This window comes from Cetorhinus maximus, chromosome 15, assembly GCF_964194155.1.
Source record: "Cetorhinus maximus chromosome 15, sCetMax3.hap1.1, whole genome shotgun sequence".
In the NCBI taxonomy this organism is placed as follows: domain Eukaryota; kingdom Metazoa; phylum Chordata; class Chondrichthyes; order Lamniformes; family Cetorhinidae; genus Cetorhinus; species Cetorhinus maximus.
In genome coordinates, this window is record NC_135893.1 from 88,963,001 (window position 1) to 88,988,291 (window position 25,291).

Genomic DNA, 25,291 nt, shown 5'->3' on the forward strand with positions numbered 1-25,291 from the left:
GTGTATCTCTTCTCCCTGGTCTCTGTTCCATTACAGTCTAATCCTAAATCTCTCCTTAGCTCTGGTTTTAAATCCAGCTGCAGAGGCCTATATTCCCGGGGTCATCTTTTGGAGTTGTTGGCCAGCCTTCTAGGATGGGGTCAGTGCTGGCCCGATTTAAGAGCATTGGGGGATATAAATTTACCAGCGCACTTGCATTTGCACATTTTGGACTGAGAAGCTTGTGTTTTCCCCCCCCCGCCCCCCAAATGAAACAGGGGAATACTTCTGCGCTCATAAATTTGATGTGTTGAGTTTCTGGACACTCTGGTTCAAGTCTTGCCGTTCACCCCGGCTTTCGGTAGGTGGCAGTCAGCCTAAGCAGGGGGGCTCCAGTTACACAAAACTTGGACTTAAAAATAGGAGACCAATATTGTCATTGTTTATAGTGTGTCATCACCGCACTCCGTACGTGCGAGTTGGTCTCGTTTCGAACGACTGACATGTTATCTTGCAGACTTTATTTAAAATGTGGCTTCGCCTGATAATGCCAGGCTTTTTTCTGATGCAGAGAAACGAGAGCTGATTTTACGTCGCTCGTGGCCGGAGTTTTGTGTGCGTTTGTGGCTGTGTGCAGGCTGGAAGTTTCCGAGGAGATTTAAGGGAGGTGCGCTGGCGCCGAGGCTGCTTCCCTTTGGCGTTCTCGGTGGAAATTTAACTCCAGCTTGGGGAGCAGTCACTGGAACCCAGCGGATTCCCGGACCGGGAGCGCAAACTGCGGCGGGCGCAGGACTGGCGGGCGGGCGGGCACCACGGGGAAGACCGCAACAACAGCAGAAAAGTTTATTTCAACCGAGAGAGAGAGATTGAGAGAGATTGAGAAATAACCTCAAGTGACCCTGAAATTGCAGGCGGCGGCGGGGGGGGGGCGGGGTTGAAATAGCAAGAGAACCACCAAAGGATGGCCAAGCACCACCTGAAACCCCGCTTGTGCCATATGATAAAGGGGGAGAACGGCTACGGTTTCCACTTGCACGGGGAGAAGGGCAAAAACGGCCAGTATATCCGGAAAGTGGAGCCCGGGTCGGCGGCGGAGGCAGCGGGTCTGTGCGCCGGGGACCGGGTGGTCGAAGTTAACGGCGAGAACGTGGAGAAGGAAACACACAGCCAGGTAGGTGATCGTCCGTTTGAAACCTTATTGCGTGCCCAAGTTGGTCTTATTTCGTAAAAGAGAAAAGACAGCCTCCTGTCATCATGAAGCGAGTAACCGATACGTCTCGCAGTGTGTGTCTGTGTGTGTGTGAGAACCCAATACAGTTTAATAGAAATCTAATGTATGAGTCGAGCAGACAGACAGCTGATCATATGTGCGCTACAATGAAGGATTTTGTTTGACTGGTGTAGCCGAAACCTGGTCGTAAAGATCAGCAATTTAAGATGCCACACGGGACAAGCTGGTTTCCAAGTAGGGTGAGGGTGGCCAGACATTAAGGGGACAGGAGTTTCAAGAGTGCATCTGGTCAGCCTTGCTTTTGTTGGTAAATTGAGGATGTTTTATTGTTGTGTTGTACGGGAGGGAGGGAAGGTGGGGGGCGAAATTGCCTTCTGTGCGCTCGTGTTTGCTTTATTGTGAGTAATATTTGAATAGTTAAAGTGAGGCAAAACAATGGTGACCTTGCTGGATCAACAAACATTGTCTAGAGAGAGAGAGAGAGAGAGTGTTTTATATCTGGGTGACAGATATCCAGGCTGGCTTTACAAACCGGTTTATGTCTTTAAGGCTTATGACTTCTTAGGGTCCCAGTCAAAGCTTGAGTGATTTATCAACTCATTCTGCACTCTGGAAAGTGGCATCATCTCTCACCCCATTATATTTGTCTCACAATTCAATGTCGATGCTAGAGAAAGACATTTTTAAAAAAAATATAGGCAGCGGAACAAATGAACTCGTATCGCTCTTAAATGACGCAAATATTCTGAGTCCGCTTTCCATATTCACTGCAACAAGGCAGTAAAACCTAAGAGCGCACTGGAAAATTTTATTCGAGTTTACTTTATGGGACATAACCCAGGTGCATGAACTTTAGCCCAGCCAAAATGGATTATAACATGCCTAGATTTATCGTAGATATGGTTGAGTGGGTGGGGGAGGGATTAGGAGTGCATTGTGTTTATTTTTTTAAAATAGCTGTGTTGTCACGTAATATTAGAATGGTCTGTCTCTTGTGAAGGGAGCTTGTGTGTGGGATGCTTTGGTCCATTTGATTCTCATTTACAAGGAGCCCCTCAATTGGCATCAGACATTCCACGTTATTTATAAATTCAACCAATAGGAAGCACTATACCATGAATGCTAGGAAGTAATCTACATTCAGCTTCGTTCAGAGACCTCACTGGAACAACTTGGTTTAATTACATACAATTATTACAATTTGAGTAAAAGAGTGCCAATTTACTTTCTGTTTTTGAATAAGTTGGCACATAACAGTGCTTGGGACAGGGGAAGTTATAATGGGGAGTAAGGAAATGGCAGAGAAAGGAGGAATGTCTTCACTTAATGGATTGTGAATCTTTGGGATTCTCTACCACAGTGGGCTGTGGATGTCAGTCCTCGAGTATATTCAAGACAGAGATTGATAGATTAGTAAATACTCAGGGATATGAGGATAGTGCAGGAAGGATGGAATTTGGTAGATCAGCCATGACCTTGGTAAAGGACAGAGCAGGCTCAAGGGGCCAAATGGTCTGCCTTTTGCTCCTATTATCTTTTTAATATCATTACAAGATACGGGTTGGCACGAGTTAAGAGTCTCTGAGGGCAAACATTGATCCAGCCATTAATCTAGTGTTTTTTTGCTTCAACTTAAAACTGTTTGTGCTAATTCAACTTCCTTAGAATTTTCAGGGCGAGTAAAGCTTTCTGGGCCAATGCTTTGACATTAGCCGAAACCTCAGACGAGATGCCCTGAATAAAATAAAACCTGTCAGTAGTTCTTTTAAAAGTGTTTGCAAGTGAGTCTCCATGTTTAACATGGAGCGCTTGTTGTATTCAGCATGCACTCATTGAAAGGTTGTGACCCTCTTCTTCACTAGGTTGTGCAGCGGATCAAGGCACTGGAGAATGAGACAAGATTGCTGGTGGTGGATAAGGAGACAGATGAATACCTGCATAATGAGCGCGTCACTGGTACAGAGGACTATGGCCAGAACCTGCCCCCAGATAAGACCAAGGACAATGGTGAAGTGTGGAAACAGCAAGTAATTCTGAGCAGTGAGGAGCCTATAAGATTATCCAACAGGTCCATTGATAGCAACAAAAAGGTAGGAAATCTGTTGAAAGAGCAAGGTGAGACTTGTGGGAGTTAAATTGGGTAACTGGGCAAAATTTATGAGAAATGAATTCAATTTTTTTCAATGCTTTTAGATTCTTCTCTTTTGTGACCTTAAATCTCCAACTGCCTTTTGGCAAACATTGGAAGGAACTTTTCAGTAATGAATGCACCTATTGCAATTAGCTTAAACATATTATTTTTCTTGTTAATACTCAGTTTTAGATAACAAGACAGAAAGCAACATTAGACTATACTGAGGGAATGCAACTCTCAAATGAGCAATGTGAGAACTTTGCAGAGTGCAGTATGAGTGCAAAGGTACAACATCTGTATACAATACAGCAATAGGGAGGAAAGCCAAAATATTGATGGCATTTTCAAATGGACAGTGAGAAGAGGTGAGGAGAAACTTATGAATCTGTGGAACACCAGGGAAGTAATTGACTCTGACTCTGGCAGTGTATTTGGGGAAAGAGAGAAATAAAACATGTGCTTTGTAATTAAACCTTATTTTTGTGATTCGAAGTATTCGTTATGAATTCTGCCCAACAGCAAATTTACTTAATGACAAAATCTAAGCTTTCCTCTCTAGGTTAGTGTCTCTAACTTACTAACCGACTTCTGTTAGGATTGTTCTCATACAAAATAATGGACAATTTAGCTCAAATTGAATTCTTTATGGAATTGTTGGATTCTGAGAAACATTTTGTATGAAAAGCTTATAAATCTCAACAAACTGTGTGTGTGTTATATGGAAAGGTAGTATTATGGCTGCAACCATAGCCCTTGTACACATACAACAGTTGTGTATGTAGTATTTATGTATGCTGTATGCAGTATGATGGAATGCAGACTTGAGCCTACAGTTTTCACGACAGAATGAATTTCATACTTTTGGAGGGGGCGCAAGTGTGTATAGTTTTCTTTGATGAAAAAAAGAATAGGGGAAAACCAGAGAGCGATTACATCGTTATTTTACCAGATTTTCTGAGGTCGGGGAGCAGCTCCCCCTCTACCCTCTTTGCAAGAGAATCATGTATAATATAGGAGAAACTTAAAGGAAGGCAACAGGTAGGAAGAAAAATGTCACCATGACTCCAAATCCTTCAAATGAGTATTATTGTCATTTGAGAGAAAATGCATTCATAGATCACATTTCCGTTGTGAAAGTTGGTTCTGTACTTTATTGACTTTTTTAAATTGTATATCTAGCATGGCATACAATGAAGCAGATTTCTTGCCATCTCTCTGGCACATATGCAAGCATATGATTTTAACATTCTCATTGAAATTTTCAAACCCCTCCATGGCTTCATCCCTCCTTATCTCTGTAACTTCCTCCAGCCCTACAACCCTCCCAAATCTCAGTGCTCCTCCAATTCTGGCTTCTTGAACATTCTTAAATTTAACAGCTCCACCGTTGGCAGCCATGCCTTCAGCTGCCTGGACCCTAAGCCCTGGAATTCCCTTTCCCCAATTCATCTCTCTGCTCACTTTTTAAAAATGTGATGCTCCTCAACACCTACTATTGGTGCAAATCTCTCCTTATGTGACTCAGCACCAAATTTTATTTGATATTTGCTCCTGTGAAGTGTCTTGGGGCATTTTGCTATGTTAGAAGTACAAAATAAATGCAGGTTGTGGTCAAAGGATACAAACTGCACATCATTCAACATTATTTCTGATAATTCATCTTTTCATTAACATGTGCTAAACATCAGTATTGCTAATCCTGCTGGCCATGCCTGTTGCAAATCTCTTCATGACACTGCATTGCTGCACTACAAAACATTTTTTGTACATATTGAGTTTGAGTTGGAATAGGGCCAGAAGAAATTGTGCTTTCCCAGTTTCCAGGAGTGTATTTTGATTCTCTTGTGTTCATATTATGTTCCACTAGCTGACTCCTGTCAAAGAATGTTGTCAGATGATCTCTGAGCTTCTGAAAAAGATTAAAACAGGAGAAAGCACTTTCAATTTATCGTCTGTAATGCTACAGTTCCCCAACACATCTTTATTTATATAGTGAGTTTTCCTGTAAGCTTTCGTAGATTTGTGTAATTGGCAAAATAATGGTTTTTGACTCTATTTTATTATTTTGTTGCTGCCTGGCTTGGTTGTATTAATTTCCATAATCTTTCTACATATACTGCTTCTGCTGTATTCCATTATTCTTCCTGCCTTCATGATGTATCTTCTAGGGTTTTCTCCTATTTTATTGGGCTTCATTTATTATTTCATGGCTGTCGGATAAATAGTGATATTTTTAAACTTTGTTAAGCTGCCCATAAAAGCCAGCCAGTTCTGTTACTGTCACATTGATACTTCTGAATTTTGAATGCAGTCGTGCTCAGTTAGTAGCACTCTCGCCTGTTAACTCAGAAGCTTGTGGGATCAAGCCCTATTCTGGGGATGTAAGCACTCAATTTAGGTTGACGCTCAGTGCCAGACTGAATAGGTGCTGCATTCTTTGGGTTGTCATCTTTTGAATGAGAAGTTAAACCAAAGCCCTGTCTGCTCTCAAAGATGGAAGCAAAAAATCCCATGGCACCATTTCTCCCTGGTGCTCCAGCCAATATTTATTTATCCCTCAACCCATTACATTTTTTTTTTAAATTATCTGGCCATTATCATGTTGCTATTTGTGATTGTTTGATATAAGCAAATTTTGCTGTCACATTTCCTACATTCCAACAGTGACTACACTTAATTCACCTACACTCTACCTGAGAGGTGTCAGCTGTGGCTCAGTTCATAGCACCCTCACCTTTGAGTCAGAAGGTTGTGGGTTCATGTCCCACTCCCGGAAAAAAAAAGTCAAGAACTGTGAATGTACTCGAAAGAGTTACACTCTACCTGAACCCCTTCCTCTGGCCTCTTACCTTCATTGAGAACTCTCGGTGTGACATCAACCATCTTGATTTCCCTGCTCCTCTCAACCACTCCAACCTGTTTCCTGTTGAATTTGCTGTACTCCATTCTCTCAGGACCAAACCTGACTTTGTATTCAAACCTGCTGACAAGGCTGATGCTGTTGTTGTCTGGTGTACTGACTTCAAACTCGCAGAGGCTGAGTGCCAACTTCTTCCTACCACCCCTGGGACCATGATCCCACCATCAGTCATCAAGCAATTAGTCCATAAGACCAGAAGACATTGGAGCAGAAGGAGGCCATTCGGCCCATCGAGTCTGCTCTACCATTCAATGAGATCATGGCTGATATAATTCTCAACTCCACTTTCCTGCCCTTTACTGATTTTTTTAAAAAATTCATTCATGGGTTGTGGCTGGCTAGGCCAGCATTTATTGCCCATCCCTAACTGCCCTTGTTCAGAAGGCATTTAAGAGTCAACCACATTGCTGTGGGTCTGGAGTCACATGTAGGCCAGGCCAGGTAAGGATTGCAGATTTCCTTCCCTAAAGGACATTAGTGAGCCAGATGGGTTTCTACAACAATCAACATGGTTTCGTGGTCATCCTTAGACTTATAATTCCAGATTTTTATTGAATTCAATATTTGCTATGGTGGGATTTGAACCCGGATCCCCTGGGTCTCTGGAATAGTCCAGTGACAATACCACAATGCCATTGCCTCCTCTGTCTATCTACCTCGGCCTTGAAAATACTTAACGACCCAGCCTCTACAGCCCTGTGCAGTAAAGAATTCCACAGATTGACTACCCTCTGAGAGAAGAAATTCCTCCTCATCTCTGTTTTAAATGGGCGACCCCTTCCTCTGAGATTATGCCGTCTGGTCCTAGACTCTCCCATAAGGGGAACAACCTCTCAGCATCTACCCTGTCAAGCCCCCTAAGAATCTTTTATGTTTCAATAAGGTCACTTCTCATTCTTGTAAACTCCAATGAGTACAGGCCCAACCTACTCAACCTCTTCTCATAAGAAAATCCCTCCATACCCAGGATCAACCTAATGAACCTTCTCCGGACTGCCTCCAATACCAGTATATCTTTCCTTAGATAAGGGGACCAAAATTGTTCACAGTATTCTAGGTGTGGTCTAACTAGTGCCTTGTATAGTTTTAGCAGGACTTCCCTGTTTTTATACTCCATTCCCTTTGAAATAAAGGCCAACATTCCATTTGCCTTCCTTATTACCTGTTGAACTTGTATGTTAACTTTTTGGGATTCATGCACAAGGACTCCCAGATCCCTCTGTACTGCAGTCTTCTGCAGTCCTTCTCCATTTAAATAATATTCAGCTCCTCTATTCTTCCAGCCAAAGTGCATAACCTCACGTTTTCCCACATTAGATTCCATCTGCCAAGTTTTTACCCACTCACTTAACTTATATCCCTTGTGTCATCCTCACCACTTGCCTTCCCACCTATTATTGTCATCCACAAACTTGGCAATAGTACATTCACTTCCCTCATCTAAGTCATTACTATATATTGTAAATAATTGAGGCCCCAGCACTGATCCCTGTGGCACTCCATTAGTTACAGGTTGCCATCCTGAAAATGCCCCCCTTATCCCAACCCTGTCTTCTATTATAATAATATAAAAGCAAAAAACTGCAGATGCTGGAAATCCAAAACGAAAATAAAGATACCTGGAAAAACTCAGCAGGTCTGACAGCATCTGTGGAGAGGAACACAGTTAACGTTTCGAGTCCGTATGACTCTACAACAGAACTAAGGAAAAATAGAAAAGAGGTGAAATGTAAGCTGGTTTAAGGATTGTTTGGGGGGGTGGGGGAGGAGAGGGGGACCAGACCAGTAGAGCTGGATAGAGGGCCAGTGATAGGCGGAGATAGCCAAAAGATGTCATAGACAAAAGGCCAAAGAGGTGTTGAATGTGGTGATATTATCTAAGGAATGTGCTAATAGGTGACATTAAGGGTAGAAAGCAGGACGAGCAAGGTACAGATAGCCCTAGTGGGGGTGGGGTGGGGGGAAGAGATCGAAATAGGCTAAAAGGTAGAGATAAAACAATGGATGGAAATACATTTAAAAATAATGGAAATAGGTGGGAAAAGAAAAATCTATATAAATTATTGGAAAAAACGGGGATCGGAAAGGGGGTGGGGATGGAGGAGAGAGTTCATGATCTAAAATTGTTGAACTCAATATTCAGTCCGGAAGGCTGTAAAGTGCCTAGTCAGAAGGTGAGGTGCTGTTCCTCCGGTTTGCATCTGACTTCTATTAGTTAGCCAATCCCCTATCCATGTTAATATACTACCCCCAACACCATGGGCTCGTATCTTATTAACTAATCTTAAGTACGGTACCTTATCAAATGCCTTTTGGAAATCCAAATATATTGCATCTACTGGTTCCCCTTTATATATCCTGCTTGTTATCTCCTCAAAGAATTCTAATAAATTTGCTAGGCATGATTTTCGCTTCATGAAGCCGTGCTGACCCTGCTTGATTAGATTATGTATTTCTAAATGCTCTGCTATTACATCCTTTTATAATAGACTCTAACATTTTCCCAATGACAGATGGTAAGCTATCTAGCCTATAGTTACCCATTTTTTGTTTTTTTTTGTCTCCCTCCCTTTTTGAATAATGGGGAGCCAGGAAATGGCAGAGAAGTTGAATCAATACTTTGCTTCGGTCTTCACGGTAGAAGATACTAAAAGCATTCCAAAAATACTAAATAATCAAAGGGCAAAAGGTGGGGAGAGGAAATAAATACAATAACTATCACTAGAGGAAAAAGTACTAGGGAAACTAATGGGGCTAAAGGCCGATAAGTCCCCTGGACCTGATGGTTACATTGGCCATTCTCCAATTCTCTGGGACTTTTCCTTGTATAAGGATTCTTGGAAGATTACTACCAGTGCATCTGTAGCTACTTCCTTTAATATCCTAGGATGCAACCCATCAGGTCTTTAGCCTCATTAGTTTCGCTGGTACTTTTTCTCTAGTGATAGTTATTGTATTTATTTCCTCCCCCCACCTTTTGCCCCTTGATTATTTGGCATTTTTGGAATGCTATCAATATCTTCTACCATGAAGACTGAAGCAAAGTATTGATTCAACTCCTCTGCCATTTCCTGGTTCCCCATTATTATTTCCCCAGCCCCATTCTCTAAGGGGCCTATGTTCACTTTGGCCTCTCTCTTCCTTTTTATATATTTAAAGAAGCGCTTACTGTCCGTTTTTATATTACTTGCTAGTTTACCCTCAAAGTTTATTTTCTCCCTCATTATTTTTTTTGGTAATCTTTTGTTTGTTTTTAAAACTTTCCCAGCCCTCTGGCTTAATGTTAATCTTCGCCACATTGTACATTTTTTTTCTTTCAATTTGATACTGTTTTTAACTTCCTTCGTTAACCATGGTTGGTTTATCCCCTTCCTTGAATCCTTCTTCCTCACTGGGATATATCTTTGTGGAGAGTCATGAACTATTTTCTTAAATGTCTGCCATTGTTCTTCAACCGTCTTTTCTGCTAAACTGCTTTCCCAGTCCACTCCAGTCAACTTCGCCCTCATTCCATTGTAATTACCCTTATTGAAGTTTAGCACAGTTGTTTCTGACCCAAGGTTCTCACTGTCAAACTGAATGCTAAATTCCACCATATTATGGTCACTGTTTCCTAGGGGATCCTTTACTCTGAGATCACTTATTAAACCTGCCTCATTACACATTACCAGATCCAAAATAGCCTGATCTCTGGTTGGATTCACAAAATATTGTTTTAAGAAACTGTCCCAAATACACAGTGAATTTTTTCTTGTGTCTACCTCTGCCAATTTGATTTTCTCAATCTACATGAAGATTAAAGTCACCCATGATTAATGTATTGTCTTTTTTACATGTCCTCATTATCTCCTGATTTATTCTGTCCTACAGTATAACTACTGTTAGAGGGCCTGTAGATTACTCCCACCAGTGTCGTCTTCCCCTCGTTATTTCTTACCTCCACCCATATGGATTCTACATCTTCCAATCCAAAATCCTTTCTTGCTATCATACTTATTCCATCTCGTACTAACAAAGCTACCCCACCACCCTTTCCTTTCTGCCTATCCTTTTGAAAAGTCACATACTCCTGAATATTTAGTTCCTAGCTTTGATCTCCTTGTAACCACGTCTCCGTAACGGTTATAAGATCAGACTCATTAGCCTCTTTGTGCCGTTAATTCATTTATTTTGTTTGGAATACTATATGCATTTAAGTAAAGGGCCATTAATTTTGCCTTTTTATCATTTTTTCCCTCTTTGACCCTATTTGCTGCTTTTTTTTATGTTTGTACACTCTGTCCCTTCCTGTCACACTGTGGGTATCATTACCTAAATAGCTGCCCTGCAAGGCTGGCATGTCCTTTTGCTTTGTAAGCCTACGTATCCCCTTTCCAGAACTGTCACTGACCTAATCTCCTCTGGAGATCCTCCCTCCGCAGCTCCCACCTCATAGGCTCCCAACCCCACATGATCCGCTTCAACCTCCTTCCCAAAATCCACAAACAGGACTGTCCTGGTAGACTCATCGTGTCAGCCTGTTCCTGCCCCACGGAACTCATTTCTTCCTATCTTGACTCCATTCTCTCTCCTACATTCATGATTCCTCTGATGCTCTATGTCATATCAACAGTTTCCTGGCCCTGACTGCCGCCACTTCACTATGGATGTCCAATGCTGCTACACCTCCATTGCTCATCAGGATGGCCTGAGGGCTCTCCACTTCTTCCTTGAACAGAGGCCTGAACAATCCCCATTCTCCTCCACTTTCCACCGCCTGGCTGAACCTGTTCTCTCACTGAACAATTTCTCCTTGAACTTGTCTCACTTCCTCCAAATAAAAGGTGTGGCTATGGGTACCCACATGGGCCCCAGTTTGCCTGTCTTTTTGTGGGGTATGTGGAACATTCCTTGTTCCAGTCCTACTCAGGTCCTCTCCCACAGCTCTTTTTTTGGTTCATCCTTTCTCTCTCTCTCTCTCTCTCCCCCCCGCCCAACACCCCAACAGGGCCATCTGTCACTTGCTTCTATGCTGCGTTTCCAGAGTACTAACCCTTGTTTGATTATTCACACCGTCTGCTACCATACCTTTATGCCACTATCAGCACCTCCTTTAGTCTTTAACACTCCCTTTGCCTTTTGTCCATGACATCTTTGTCAATCTCTCCTGAGCTCCCACCTATCCCTGATCTATTTTGCTCTGCCACCTCTTAAACAGTATAAAATCCATCACGTTGCTATTTCTCTTTAGCTCTGCAGAAGAGTCATACAGACTCACCGTTAACTGTTTCTCTCTCCGCAGATGCTGCTGAGTTTTTCCAGCATTTTATGTTGTTATTGCTTTTAAAAAATGTATTTGATTGGTTATGCAGTACCTTGGTACACCACGATTGTGAAAGGTGTTGTTCTTATCAACATTTGCATTCAACACTGCATGCAGTCTTATTTCTGCAGTGTCTTCAGGGAGATTGATGTAATATTTGCGCTGACAACTGATCCCATCTGTTATTTTCTGGTCGTCCGTGTAGCTGGCGATAATACCACTAAGTATCCAGATGAATAGGAGCTGGTTTCTCTGGGTATTAGGGCAAGAAAGATTGAAACTAGGCAGGAAAGTGAAGACTTAAGATACCAGAAATAATGAAAAGATGGTAAGAGAAACTAATACTGTACACCATGGAGCAGTGCAAATAAACTAAACATTAGAAAAAATAAAACCAATGTAAAGTATCAAAGCACAAAACTACACAGAGCCAGGTAACTAAATTTATTTCTTGTTTTAGAAAAAAAAGCAGAGAACAAAAAGAGCTAAAATGGGAAAAGCTGAATAATTTATCATTTTCTTCCTGCTTTTGCCAACTTTCTTCCTTTTCTTTGAAGATATTCTCCATTTTCTGGGTTAGATAGCCACGAGTACCAATTGCACACAGCTAATGTTCATGTGTGATCTTGATAGTGGGTGTTGGCTTGCTATTTTACAATGAGAGCCTTCACACCAAGACCAGTCTGTCTTTGGGATGTTTAACAAAGTGGTCATATTTAATGGCATAGTCAGTCAGTGTGCTGGTTAGGAGCTGAAACCCTGATAAATATCATTCCTTCCTTAGCATTGCTGTACTCAGGCTAGCTTTAGTTTCCCTACCATTACCACAAATGAGGATGGGGTCCTCTGTACATAGTGACTAAATCTGGTGCCTTCCCTACCTCATGTCATGAGAGTATAATCATGTTCTTAATATTTTTCTGGTTTATTGTAAAGTAGGCTTATGGGGGTAAGTATAGTTGGGTCTGTGTGTGATTTAGTTACACTTGGAGTCAAGCAAACTAAGTTTAAATCATCAAAATAAGCTAGGTGCTTGACATGCTAATGAGCAAACATGGATGCTGGTTTAGCGTTTAAGGTGTGATGGGAATTTGCATTTTTAGATGAATGAAGGGAGATTTGGATTTCAAAGGGATCTCAGTTTGTTTACAAATAGCCAGATAAGCAAGGCTAAGGAATGTGTTTATTTTCCCCAAAGGTTACTGACAATAAACAGTAGCAACATGATAGTTTTTATATTGTGAGGAAGGTAATAGTTTCAAAGACATATGAAACAATAGAATTTACATTTTTTTAAAAAAGGGGAAAATAGCCTCATTCTTCTTCTTTATATACGTGTCAGGAGAAGGCATTGTGAGATCTAACAGAAGTATGTGAAATAGCCTTAAATGAAGGCTCGAGCTTTTGTGCATGAGTCTGCTGTCTACCGAAACTGAAGCTGGAGCTGGAGAAAAGTAATTTGAAATTCCACTGTCCATGGTATTGTGTTATTTTGCTGGATCTGTTTAAAATCTAAAATCTGTTTGGGCCATTGCCTTAAAGGGGGTGTAACTGGGAGTGAGGTTAATTAGGAATTTTGGGAGCTATTATAGTAGTAATTTGTAGTCCTATGTTTGTGCTTGAAATCTTTCCTTTTGTTAATAAATATTTTAATTAAGGTTTTTAAAAAATCTCTAAGGCTTGGGCTTATTACTTTTGAGTTCAGTGCACTCATCTCGAAATAAATACAAATTGCAAAACCATTGTGATAGCGCGATCAGGTTTTCCTCGTGGATTTGGTCCACCTGGCACACATCATTTGCTGCATTGTAACACTCACCTTGTTACAGGATAAAGTTGTTGAGCCATAAATGTTGGCTTTTGCATGCCCACATTGAACACATTGTTACAGCTTTGCCAAGCCTTCAAAAGCACCAAGGTTGCTAACTTCCCCTATAGTCAACATCTTGGGAGGGTCATCATTGACTGAACCTATCATTTTGATGATATGACTACAAGAGCAGAGCAGAGGTTGACCCCTTGCTGCTTGTCCACCATGCACAGGCCTCAAGTTGGGAGTATGATGAAATACTCCTCGCTTATCTCGATCACACTTGAGAGCCTCAACACTATGCAGGACGAAGCAGACCGCTTGACCCCTGCTGCTGACCTCAGTAGCCACCCCTCCACCACTGGTGCACTGAAGCTGCGATATTTTCTGCCTACGTGATGCATTGATTTTGACTGAGGAAGGGAACAAGTAGCATCACCTCCAAGTTGCATCCCATCCTCATTTTGAAATAGATGATTTCTTCTAGTTCTGGTCCTGGAATTTCCTACTTGTCACTGTTGTGTGAGGACCATCACCAGCTTAAGAAGAAGGTCCATTACCACTGCCTCAGAACAATGGGGGATGGGCAACAAACAAAAACAAACTTAACATATGAGGAACGTTTGAGGACTCTGGGTCTATACTCGATGGAGTTTAGAAGGATGAGGGAGGATCTGATTGAAGCTTACAGAATACTGAAAGGCCTGGAAAGAGTGGACGTGAGAAAGATATCTCCATTAGTAGGAGAGACTAGGACCTGAGGGCACAGCTTCAGAGTAAAGGGAAGACCTTTTAGGACAGAGATGAGGAGAAACTTCTTTAGCCAGAGAGTGGTGAATCTATGGAATTCATTGCCACAGAAGGCTGTGGAGGCCAGGTCATTGAATGTATTTAAGACCGAGATAGATAGGTTCTTGATTGGTAAGGGGATCAAAGGTTACAGGGAGAAGGCGGGAGAATGGGGTTGAGAAACTTATCAGCCGTGATTAAATGGCAGAGTAGACTCGATGGGCCGAATGGCCTAATTTCTGCTCCTATGTCTTATGGTCTTATGGTCTTAAAGCCTTGCAAGCATTGCCCATATCCTGTGAACAAGTATTAAAATGAAATATGCATCTATTTTTATTTGATGGTACTTGTGTTCTTTTTAGTGTTAGTTTTCTGATGAGATCTCTGCTGAACGACACAAAGTAATAAGAAGGGAGTTATTGTGCGAAGGAAGAGCAGTTCTTTATAACAAGAGATAAGATTGTTTGGTGCAAAGTTTAAAATTCTCATTCCTGTTTTCAAATCCATTGCCTTGCGCAACCCCTCCTCCCCCACCATCTCTGTAATCTCCTTCAGTGTCACAGCCCTCCGAGATACCTGCACTCCTTATTCTGGCCTCCTGCGCACCTCCAATTTTAATTGCTGCATTACTGTTGTTCAGGCCTCAGCTGCCAAGGCCCGAAGCTCTGGAATTTCCTTCCTAAACCCCTCCGCCTCTCTTCCATGCTTTCCTCCTTTTTAGGACACTCCTTAAAACCTACCTCACAGACCAAGCATTTAGCCCTCTGCTCTAAAATCTCCATACAGCTCAGTGTCAGATTTTGTTTTATAATGTTCCTGTGAAATGCATTGCGACACTTTATGACATTCAAGGTACTGGATAACTACAAGTTGTTGTTGGTTACCTCTGATGAAGTCAGTCATTATGCATGAATTCTGTTTGTTTATGCATCAAAACATACTAAACTCACTGCTACAGTTCATCTGAAGATTGATGATTTGGCTAAAGTCCAGCATGTGGTTGCAGAATTTAAGAGCACACTCAACATTTGCCTTGTGTTATCTGACACCGTTGTATGATTTGGAAGGTATGGACATAACCCTTCGAAGTTAAATGCCTGTTACTATATAGAAAAACATTGCTGACATTTGAAGGAGGCTGATAACCCATCATGATTTGCATGAGAGAGATTTGCATTTATAACAACGTCCTTCATGATCTCAGGCTACACCACAATGCTTTGCAGTCAATGAAAGTACTTTTGAAGTGTAGTCACTGTTGTAACGCAGGGGAATGTGGTAGTCACTTTGCACACAGTAAGGTCCTGCAAACAGTAACGCGATAATGACCAAGCCATCTGCTTTTTAGCAAAGCTGGTTGAGGAATAAATATTGGTTGGGGCATCTGGGAGAATTCCCCTGCCCAAAATGGTGCCACGGGATCATTTACGGCCATCTTAAGATGGAGGTTTGGTTTAATGTCTCATCCAAAATGCAGCATCTCGGACTGTGCAACACTTGATGCTACACTGGGAATGTTAGCCTGTGCTCAATTCCCTGAATTGGGACTTCTGCAGCAAGATTGTTGCCCTGCTGTGCCACAGCTGATATATCCCTTTGGTTCAAGGAATTATAACCTCAAACATGTGAAATATTTTTGTTTCATCAGAGCAGGGCAACAAAAAATTAATTCAAACTCTGAATTATCCACGGAAACCTTTAGTAAAAGGCGAAAGATTTATAAGGTCTGAAGAGAAAATCCAATGGAGAAAATTAGTCATTGGAAACCTGTTGTATCATCATATAGTTGTCTATTTATTTAAATTATTTTCAAAATTAATTAAAGGTATCAACTAGCAGTTGTTCTTTGTAGACTATTAAAGGAAGGAAGTAATTTGTGGAATTGAATCCACATTGTGTACACAGTGTTTAGCTACCAAGTAATGTGAATGTAGGTGACCACATGATGCAGCTGTGATATATTACTTTTTAAGTTCAAACAGCAGCAAGATTGTAATTAAAAACAGAAAATGCTGGAAATATTGTGCAGGTCAGGCAGCATCTGTGGAGAAAGAAACAGCGTTAAGATTTCAAGTCGATATCCAATTAATTGTCAGTGCATTCCTGTTAATTTGCATAGATCTCAAAGTGCTGATACCAACAAATTTTGATGTGCTAGTTAAGAATTTAATCCAACAAATAAAGTGGCAGTTAAAGACTCTCAAATTTCCAAACAGGTGAAACCCAAACAGGATTAACCAATAAATAGGAAATATAAGTGCAGCTAGAACTATGTGAGGAATTCAAGGGTCAGCTTGCCAAAGCTTAACAGATTGGCTAGAAAAAGGGTGATAGTTACCAAGAGAAATTTGAGCAACTTTAGTATGTTTTCCCAGAGTGGAGGCCACTAAAGATCACCAGGTTGATGTCTCCAAGATTATTAATGGTTATTATAAGGCAAATAGTAACCGTTTCCACCAGTCAGGAGGACAGGAATGAATACTGTCACAGTTCTAGTCTCCATATCAAAAGAAGGATATAGAGGCACTGGAGAAAGCACAAAATTGATGAAGGTTGATACTAGAAATGAGAGGTTATATCTGTTGGAAAATGTTGAAGGGACTGAGCCTTTTATCTCTTTATTCTTCCATGGGATTTGGCAAGGCCAGCATTTGTTGCTCATTCCTGATTGCCCTTGAATTGAGTAGCTTGCTAGGCCATTTCAGAGGACAGTTAAGAGTCAACTACATTGTTGTGGGTCTGGAGTCACATGTAGGCCAGACCAGAAAAGGATGGCAGATTTCCTTCCCTAAAGGGCATTAATGAACCAGTTGGTTTTTATGACAAGATTGTAATCAAAAACAGAAAATGCTGGGTTGACGATCAATGATGGTGACCATGAAACTATCACTGAGGCTAGCTTCCTATTCCAGGTTTTATTAATTGAATTTAAATTCCACCAGCTGCCATGGTGGCATATGAACCTTTTGTTCCCTGGGCATTAGCCTGTACCTTTGGATTACTAATCCAGTGACATTACTGCTATTCCACCATCTTCCCCAAATTATCCCCAAAATGTTATCGCTAAGCGGTGACCTAATAGAGGTCTTTAAAATCACAAAGGGTTTTGTTAGGATAGATGTAGGAAAGATGTTTCTGCTTGTGGAGGAATCAAAAACTGGGGATCATAAATACAGGATAGTCACCAATAAATCCAATAAGAATTTCAGGAGAAATTTCTTGTTTACTCGGAGAGTGGTAAGAACGTAGAACTTGCTACCACAGCAAGGAGTAGTTGAGGTGGATAGCATGGATGCATTTAAGGGGAAACTCAATAAGTAGATGAGGGAGAAAGGAGTAGAAGATTACGATGATAGGGTTTTATGAAGTGGGGTGGGATGAGGCTCATGTGGAGGATAAACACAAGTTTAGCCAAATAGCCTGTTTCTGTACTGTGAATTCTGTGTAATTTAATCTCAAAAATAAGTTAAAGGGGATATTAGAGAAACTTGCTTTAGAGAGAGTGGCAAGAATTTGGAATTCTCTGGCATAAAACATGATTGATGCAGAGTACTGTTCTTCATTGGGCTTCACTGGAACATTGCAGCAGGCCAAGGATGGACATGTGGGCATGAGAGCAGGATGGAGTGTTGAAATGGCAAGCGACAGGAAGGTTTGGGTCATGCTTGCAGATCGAAGGTGTTCTGCAAAGCGGTCACCCAGTCTGTGTTTGGTCTCTCCAGTGTAGAGGAGACTGCATTGGGAGCAGTGAATGCAGTAGACCAAATTGAAGGAGGTGCAAGTGAAACGCTGCTTCACCTGAAAGGAGTTTGGGCTCTTGGATGGTGAGGAGGGAGGAGATAAAGGGGCAGGTGTTGCACCCTCTGCAATTGCATGGGAAGGGGATGAGGTGTTGGGAGTGACAGAGGAGTGGACCAGGGTATCCCGGAGGGAACGGTCCGTATGGAATGCTGACGGGGGTGTGAGGGGAAGATGTGTTTGGTAGTGGCATGCTGGAGTTGGCAGAAATGGTGAAGGATGATCTTTTCAATGCGAAGGCTGGTGGGGTGAAAAGTGAGGACAAGGGGGACCCTATCATGGTTCTGGGAGGGAGGGGAAGGTGTGAGGGCAAAGGCGCAGGAAATGGGTCCGACACGGTTGACGGCCCTGTCAACCACCGTGGGTGGGAAACCTTGGTTAAGGAAGATGTGTCAGAAGTGCCATTTTGGAAAGTGGCATCATCAGAACAGATGTGACGGAGGTGATGGAACTGAGAGAATGGGATGGAATCTATACAGGATGCAGGGTTTGAGGAGCTGTAGTCGAGGTAGCTGTGGGAGTTGGTGGGCTTGTAACGAATATCGGTAGACAGTCTATCACCAGAAATGGAGACGGAGGTCAAGGAAGGACAGGGAAGTGTTGAAGATGGACCATGTGAAGGTGATGGTGATAGAGGAGTGGAAATTGGAAGCAAAATTGAAAAATTTTTCCAGGTTCAGATGAGAGCATGAAGCAGCACCAATACAATCATCAATGTACCGGATAAAGAGTTGTGCGAGGGGGACTGAGTAGGACTGGAACAAGGAATGTTCCACATACCCCATAAAGAGACAGGCATAACTGGGGCCCATGTGGTATCCATAGCCACACCTTTTTTATTTGGAGGAAGTGAGACAAGTTTAAGGAGAAATTGTTCAGTGAAAGAACAAGTTCAGCCAGAATTTGCTAGAGAATGGAATTGCACAAATGGGTCTTTAAGTGCAGAAAAACACCACCAACCTTAATGACTGGCGTGTTTCTATAATCATCTGAATTATTTTGAAGTGTATTAGGTATTACTGTGTGCAAAATGGCCGCCATGCCTATAAGATTATCCTACGAACAGTGACAACATGAATGACCAGTTAATTATTTTTTTGCTGAGGTAGACATTTTGTCCAGGACATGGTGACTTATCATAAAGCAGCAAAACTACCGTACTGTAAATGTCCTGGACAACGTGTCTCCATTGTTGCAACCTTCCTGTGACTAAAGCACCTTTTTGTATCTAAAGACAATTGGTTCATTTGAGCTACTGGTCAGCACTCTAAATTGGGCATCCTGTGTACTAGATTTCTTGCTGTTTCTGTGCTATAATCTCTGAAGTTACAACACCCACTTCACTGTGCCCCTCGGTCTTCCTTTAGCTTGGGTTATGAGCTTGAGGTCATCCAAAACACTGATGCCCTTATCTTAACTTGCACTAATTCCTATTCACTTATCACCCTGGGCTCGCTGATTGACATTTGTTCCCAATTAAGCAACGCCTTGATTCTAAAATTCTCATTCGTGTTTAAAAATCCCTCCATGGTCTCACCCCTCTCTATCTCTGTAATCTCCTCTGAGATCTTTGCACTGCTCCAATTCTGGCCTCTAGAGCATCCCGATTTTAAACACTGTACCATTGGTGGTTGTGCCTTTAGCTGCCAAGGCCTGAAGCTTTAGAATTCCCTCCTTTAACCTCTTTCCCCCTCTTCACCTCCCTTTCCTCCATTAAAACTTACCTCTTTATCCAAGCTTTTGGTTGTCAGGAAGACGTAATAATTTTCATAATGTTATTGGAATTTATTGTATAGTAATAGTGGGGTCTGTGTGTGTGTGGGACTTAACTGAATTAGAGACAGCTGGTTTGAAGGCTTCAATGAAAAAAGAAGCTAGGTTTGAAATGCTAAATAGGTAAACATGGGACAAGTTTTAGAATGTGAGGTGTAAAGGGAACATTTGCATTTTTAAATAAACCAGACTTGCTTGAATTCAAAAGAGAGGATGAGATGTTTCACTAGCCAGGAGAAGTTAAGAAACAGTGTGTTTATTTTTCCCAAGAATTACTGGTAAAATTGGTACTATGATAGATTGTTATTATTAGAGAGGTAAAGTCCAAAGACATAGTGAAACAGTGGGAATTTGCATTCAAAGGGGGAAATATATATAAAGGAAAGGCATCCTAAGATTTAACAAGTGTGAAAAGCTTCCAGCCTCTGTGCCCAAACTGCTGTCTGCAAGGACTGAAGTTAAGAAAACTCACTTTGAATCGGACTGTTCAGGGTATCGTGTTACTTTGCCTGGGTCTTTTAAAATCTGTGTTTTTACTGTTGCCTTAATGGGAGTGTAACTGGGAGTTAGATTAACTAGGCGAGCTTGGAGTTATCATACTAGTGATTTGTAAACCTATGTGTGTGCTTGAAATCGTATTTTTTTATTAATAAAGGTTTAATTTAGTTTTGTAAAAAATCTCCATGCTTTGGGGGCTGCCTTTTTACTGAATTCAAAGCCCGCATCTCGAAATAAATACAAATTGCAAATAGTTGTGGCAGCTGCTTCAAATTTCCCTCTGGGGTTTGAGCAGCTTGGCATTTACCCATCCACCTGCCATAACATGGTCATCTGCCCTAATATCTCCCTATGTGGCTCGGTGTCAGATTTTGTTTGATGATGCTCCTGTGAAGCACCTTGAGATAGTAAACTATGTTACAGGTGCTATATAAATACAAGTTGTTTGATATCCATCCACCAGGGTACATTTTCCTCTCAAAATCTTTTAATAGGCCTCTGAAGCTTTAGGGTGCACTCTGGCTGGGAGTGTGGAGGGAGTCTGGGGGCAGAATTCATGTCAGGAGCTGAACATAATGGTTTCAGTCTTAAGTGTATTTGAGTTGAAGGAAGTATCAGTTCAACTAGAATTTGATGCGGGTGGAGAAATTGGGCAGAAAAGTAGGTGATGGGTGGTAGACCTGGATGCACAGAGCTGGTGTTGTGACTTGCAAGTCATTTTAGCAAAACAATAACGAATCGTAATGTAGATGAAGCCTGGGGACTATGTAGCGGCCTTGAGTTCCTATGCTGCCTACCATTCTCCGCATAGTTTTGAGGGATCCTAACTCCACCCTTATCCTAGCTGCGATTCCAGCTGCCCTCCAGCTCCAGCCGCCGTCTTTTCCCTGGGCACGGGACTACTTAACCCGATTAACTTTAGTCTGACCTCTGCTCCGCTCTGCCCTCGCGATGCGGCCAGGCACTGCTCATGCTTGGCCCTGCATTTCTCCAAACAGCCAATCTCTCACCATCCAGACATGAAGGTCTGGCGTGGGCTGCCATCTGAATGCTGCAGCTCCTTACAGTCTTTCTGGGCCTTTTGCACAGAAAGCACCCAACCCAAAGTTGACTAATGAGGGTTTCAAGGTAAGGTAGATATACTGGAGGCGTCAGCCCCAGTAGATATCCTTGGGAGGTTTAATAAGGTAAATAATAAGCTGTGGAAATGATGAATTTGATGTAATAAGAAAGGGCTGTGCAGTCCATGCTACTTTATGTTCTTTTGTGCAAGCCTGAAAATATAATGAAGGCTTATACAACCTCTTGCTCCATTTGCATCTGTTTTACACACAGGATCTGTCTCAGATGCAGCTTGCCTCTTGGAGAGATTAGAAGAGGCTCTTTGATGATTGGTTTTGTTCCTTCAGAAATGGATCTTTCATAGCATCCCCCAAGAATCCTCTATCCTTACAGCTTACCAAGTGAATGAAAAAAGTTCACTCAGCTGAAGCTAGTTTCGAAAATATCATCTATTTTGATGTCTCACTCCAGTTTTTTTTTTAAAAAGGCGTGCAGCTATATTTGTTTAAATGGGCATTGTACGGTGGCCGAGTCATACTATTAATGATAGAATTGAACTGCAGACACTTTTTGGGTGTAAACTTTAAGTTTAATTACCATATACACAGCAGCAACTATACATGTGCTTTCAGCTCCAACTCTAACTCTACACTACTGAGGCAGCCTGCACTACTCTCCCATTGGTTACTACAGGTCATGTGATCTTCCTAACATATTATTCTTAAAGGTACATTACACTAAATAAAACCATAATTACTACAATGGGTTGGGTGTTTTTTTTTGACATAAATCTCAGCCCTAATAATTCCTGAATATTGATGGATCTGTTAAAGGCTTGTTGATGGTCTCTTGGACGTAGCTGCAAAGAATTTTTATTCATTCAACTGTATTGCAGTAATGTGCACTTATAAATTTTCAAAAACAAAGATGTTCTTTTCTGCTCCTGGCCTGAATTGCATTACTTAACTGCCTTTTATTAATGTGCGACTTCAAGATCATTTATGTGGAGGATGAAAGTATGAGAAAAAATGTCAAGTTGCCAACCATCGATTGAATTGGCCCCTCGCGGATAAAACTCCGTTCATCCTATTCTCTTTGTCTGACCTGGTGTGGGTTGTCAACTCTGGTTGGATAATATCCCTGGGGTTTCATCACATGATTTACCTCCCACCCCCACACATTCCAGCCATTGGTTGTCTGACTGATCCATTCTCAAGTGCCTGTCCTTCTACACCAATCAGACGGCAAATGATTCTTTTCTGTCAGTCAAGCCACCTTTTAGCCCTTGTCCAATATTTTTATAATCAGTAAACAGGTGGATAAGTGGCAATCCCAGAACTGATTTTTATGATGAGGGAGTGCATTGGAGATTGTACCTTTGGCCAAGCTAGGCTTATCTTCAAATCTTGTTTAAATCCTCACAAACTCAATCTCTTCAATCTGAACCTGAGCTCCGACCTGCATTTCATGAGGTGCCAACCAGGGCTTGCATTTTCTCTGCCTCCCTTTCTCCTCCCTCTTCCCCTCCCCCTCTCTCAGATTCTTGCGCATTGATCCGCCTGTGAGGTTTAGGGGCTTGGACACAAAATAACAAATTGCTCCAAGGCACTTCAGGGTTGAAAGAAAGACAGACTTGCATTTATGTAGCGCCTTCCATAACCTCAGCGTCACAAAGTGCTTTGCATCCAATATAGTCACTGTTGTAATGTAGGAAATGGGGCAGCCCAGCCTGTGCACAGCAAGCTCCCACAAACAGCAATATGATAATGGCCAGACCATTTGTTTCAGTGATGTTTGTTGAGGGAGAAGTATGGGCCAGCGTACTGGGGGGGAACTCCCAAGCTCTTGTCAAAATAGTGTCCTGGATCTGTCTTGTCCACCTGAGAGGACTGAGGTGACCTTTGTTTTAATGTCTTGTGAGGTGAGAGTGCTGCAATTAACCACGAGTGCCGCCTTAGTATTTCGGGTGGGACAGCAGGTGTGTGTGAATTTTCAGTGTCTATACAAATCTGTCTCATGGAAGCTGAAGCATTGTACAAGTTTGTTCATGGTAAAATGATCGCAAAACATTACGTCTCTGTTTACTACTCTGTCCATCCACCTATCCTGCCAGCTACGCACATTGCGGCTGCTGGATTTGGGGTAATTGGCCAGGTTCACCAATAACTCAAGGCATTTATACAATCTAATAGAAATGGATTGTATCTGTTATAGATACAGAAACAAGACTGAGAAAGTTACACTCCAGCAGTTTCACATTAAGGTAATGAAATGGAAACCTGGGTTTGGAGAATGTGAATAAAACTGTAGACTCTGCTGGAAACCCTTACTGCCATCTGTACAGGAAATGGGAATGTATTTGAACGATTAATACAGAAATTGTTCCAGAATCTCCTGGGAGAGCTTGAAACATGTTCGATGTTTCTGTTGCCAAAAGCACTTCTGGTCTCTTTAATACCAAAATAGTTTGAGGTTTTATTGTAAATAAATGTCTAAATTGACCGATACAATTTATTTTTTTCTCGCTTTGTCATGTAACAAAACACATGTAAGGTCTTCATTTTATTTTCTGGTGCCCAGTTCTATGATCAAACCAGTAACCCCTAATGTATAGCCCTGAAATTCTCTCTTTTTTGTTGTACTTCAAAACTATCGCCTTAATTGCACTGTGACATATTAGTGAATATTTGCAGGTTTAAGTATTGTTTGAAATTCCCATCTGTTGTTTTAGATTTAAATGGGTTGATACCTTCTGCTGAAATAGTTGCACTCAATCCTCAACGTTGGAGATCAAATTCTCATAACCCTCTCTCTCTCCTCTGCCACCTGTGATCATTGTGTTCCTTCACGCTTAGCTCCAAGCCTTATAAAAGCACTTGTACTGAGAACTCTTTTGCTGATCATCCTTCAGTGGGATAAAACTGTTCGTTAAGCTATTAAGGACGTGTAGCACAAAGGATATTATCTTTCTGGGTCTTGATGGAGCCCAATCTTTTAGATGATACTTGAGTGAATGGTCATTATTTTGGTTGGGTAGCATTTGTCCTGACTTGTTGACTCCATTGTGTAACCTCCGCCCAACAGCAACAACTGCTTGCATTTCTATAGTGTCTTTAAGGTAAAATATTCCAAGGTGCTTCACGCGGAACACCATCATGCCAGATTTGACACCGAGCCACAAAAGGAGATGTTAGGACAGGTGACCAAGCTCGGACAAAGAAGTAGATTTAGAGGAAGGGGAAGACAGGTATCAGGAGTGAATTCCAGATCTCGGGGCCTAGGCAGCTTAAGGCACAGCTGTCAACGTTGAATCAATCAAAATTGAGGATATGCATAAGGCCAGAAATAGAGGAATGTGGAGATCTTGACTGCTTTTGTCATGTTGGAGGAGGACAGATGGCGAGGGGTGAGGCCAATGGTGGGGGGATTTGAAAATGAGGAAGAGAATTTTAATTCATGGGTTTAAATTATCTGGTAATAAGCCGCGAGAGCATTTAAATTTGAACGCAGGGATAGTGGTCCCATATATGCAGTCAATAAATCCCAGTCACTTACAGCAGTGTGGGCTCCAAACATGACTGATGTGAAAATTACCTAATCATCTGCATTCTGGGCGCAAAGATGCAGCCTTTGCTCACCCACTTTTGACTTTGGTGATGCAAGCTTGATAAATGCTATTAAAACAGTCTAACCTGGGCAGCCTGGAAGGAAGAACAGAGGTCGAGAGGGATTGGTGAACCAAGGAGAGAGAAAGTGGCGCTCCCATCCATTTGGGAATTCCTGTACCTCCTGAAATTCCTAGTTTTCAGAGAATTCCAATGGTAACTTGGAATGAGATTTTAATACCCATGAAACCTACAAAAATGGCAGACAAGATTCGTAAAGCAAAAATGTGTCAGATTGTTCATTTGACAAAGGAGTCACTTTAAGATAAAAACAAAAAACTACTGTGGATGCTGGAAATCCAAAACAAAAACAGAATTACCTGGAAAAAC

The 25,291-nt window shown here is 41.7% G+C and overlaps 1 protein-coding gene and 1 pseudogene across 1 annotated transcript in view; one reads left to right on the forward strand and one right to left on the reverse strand.

Annotated features, from left to right (window-relative positions):
• The first annotated feature begins 427 nt into the window (after positions 1-427).
• The window catches only part of LOC144690984 (Na(+)/H(+) exchange regulatory cofactor NHE-RF2-like), a 114,038-nt gene continuing 89,174 nt past the window's right edge, over positions 428-25,291 (forward strand). The window contains exons 1-2 of the mRNA XM_078558933.1: positions 428-1,150; positions 3,073-3,300. Coding sequence (XP_078415059.1) covers positions 941-1,150; positions 3,073-3,300 — 438 coding nt within the window. The 5' untranslated portion in view covers positions 428-940. The remainder of the gene's footprint in view (positions 1,151-3,072; positions 3,301-25,291) is intronic.
• LOC144691280 (U5 spliceosomal RNA) lies at positions 15,805-15,903 on the reverse strand (annotated as a pseudogene).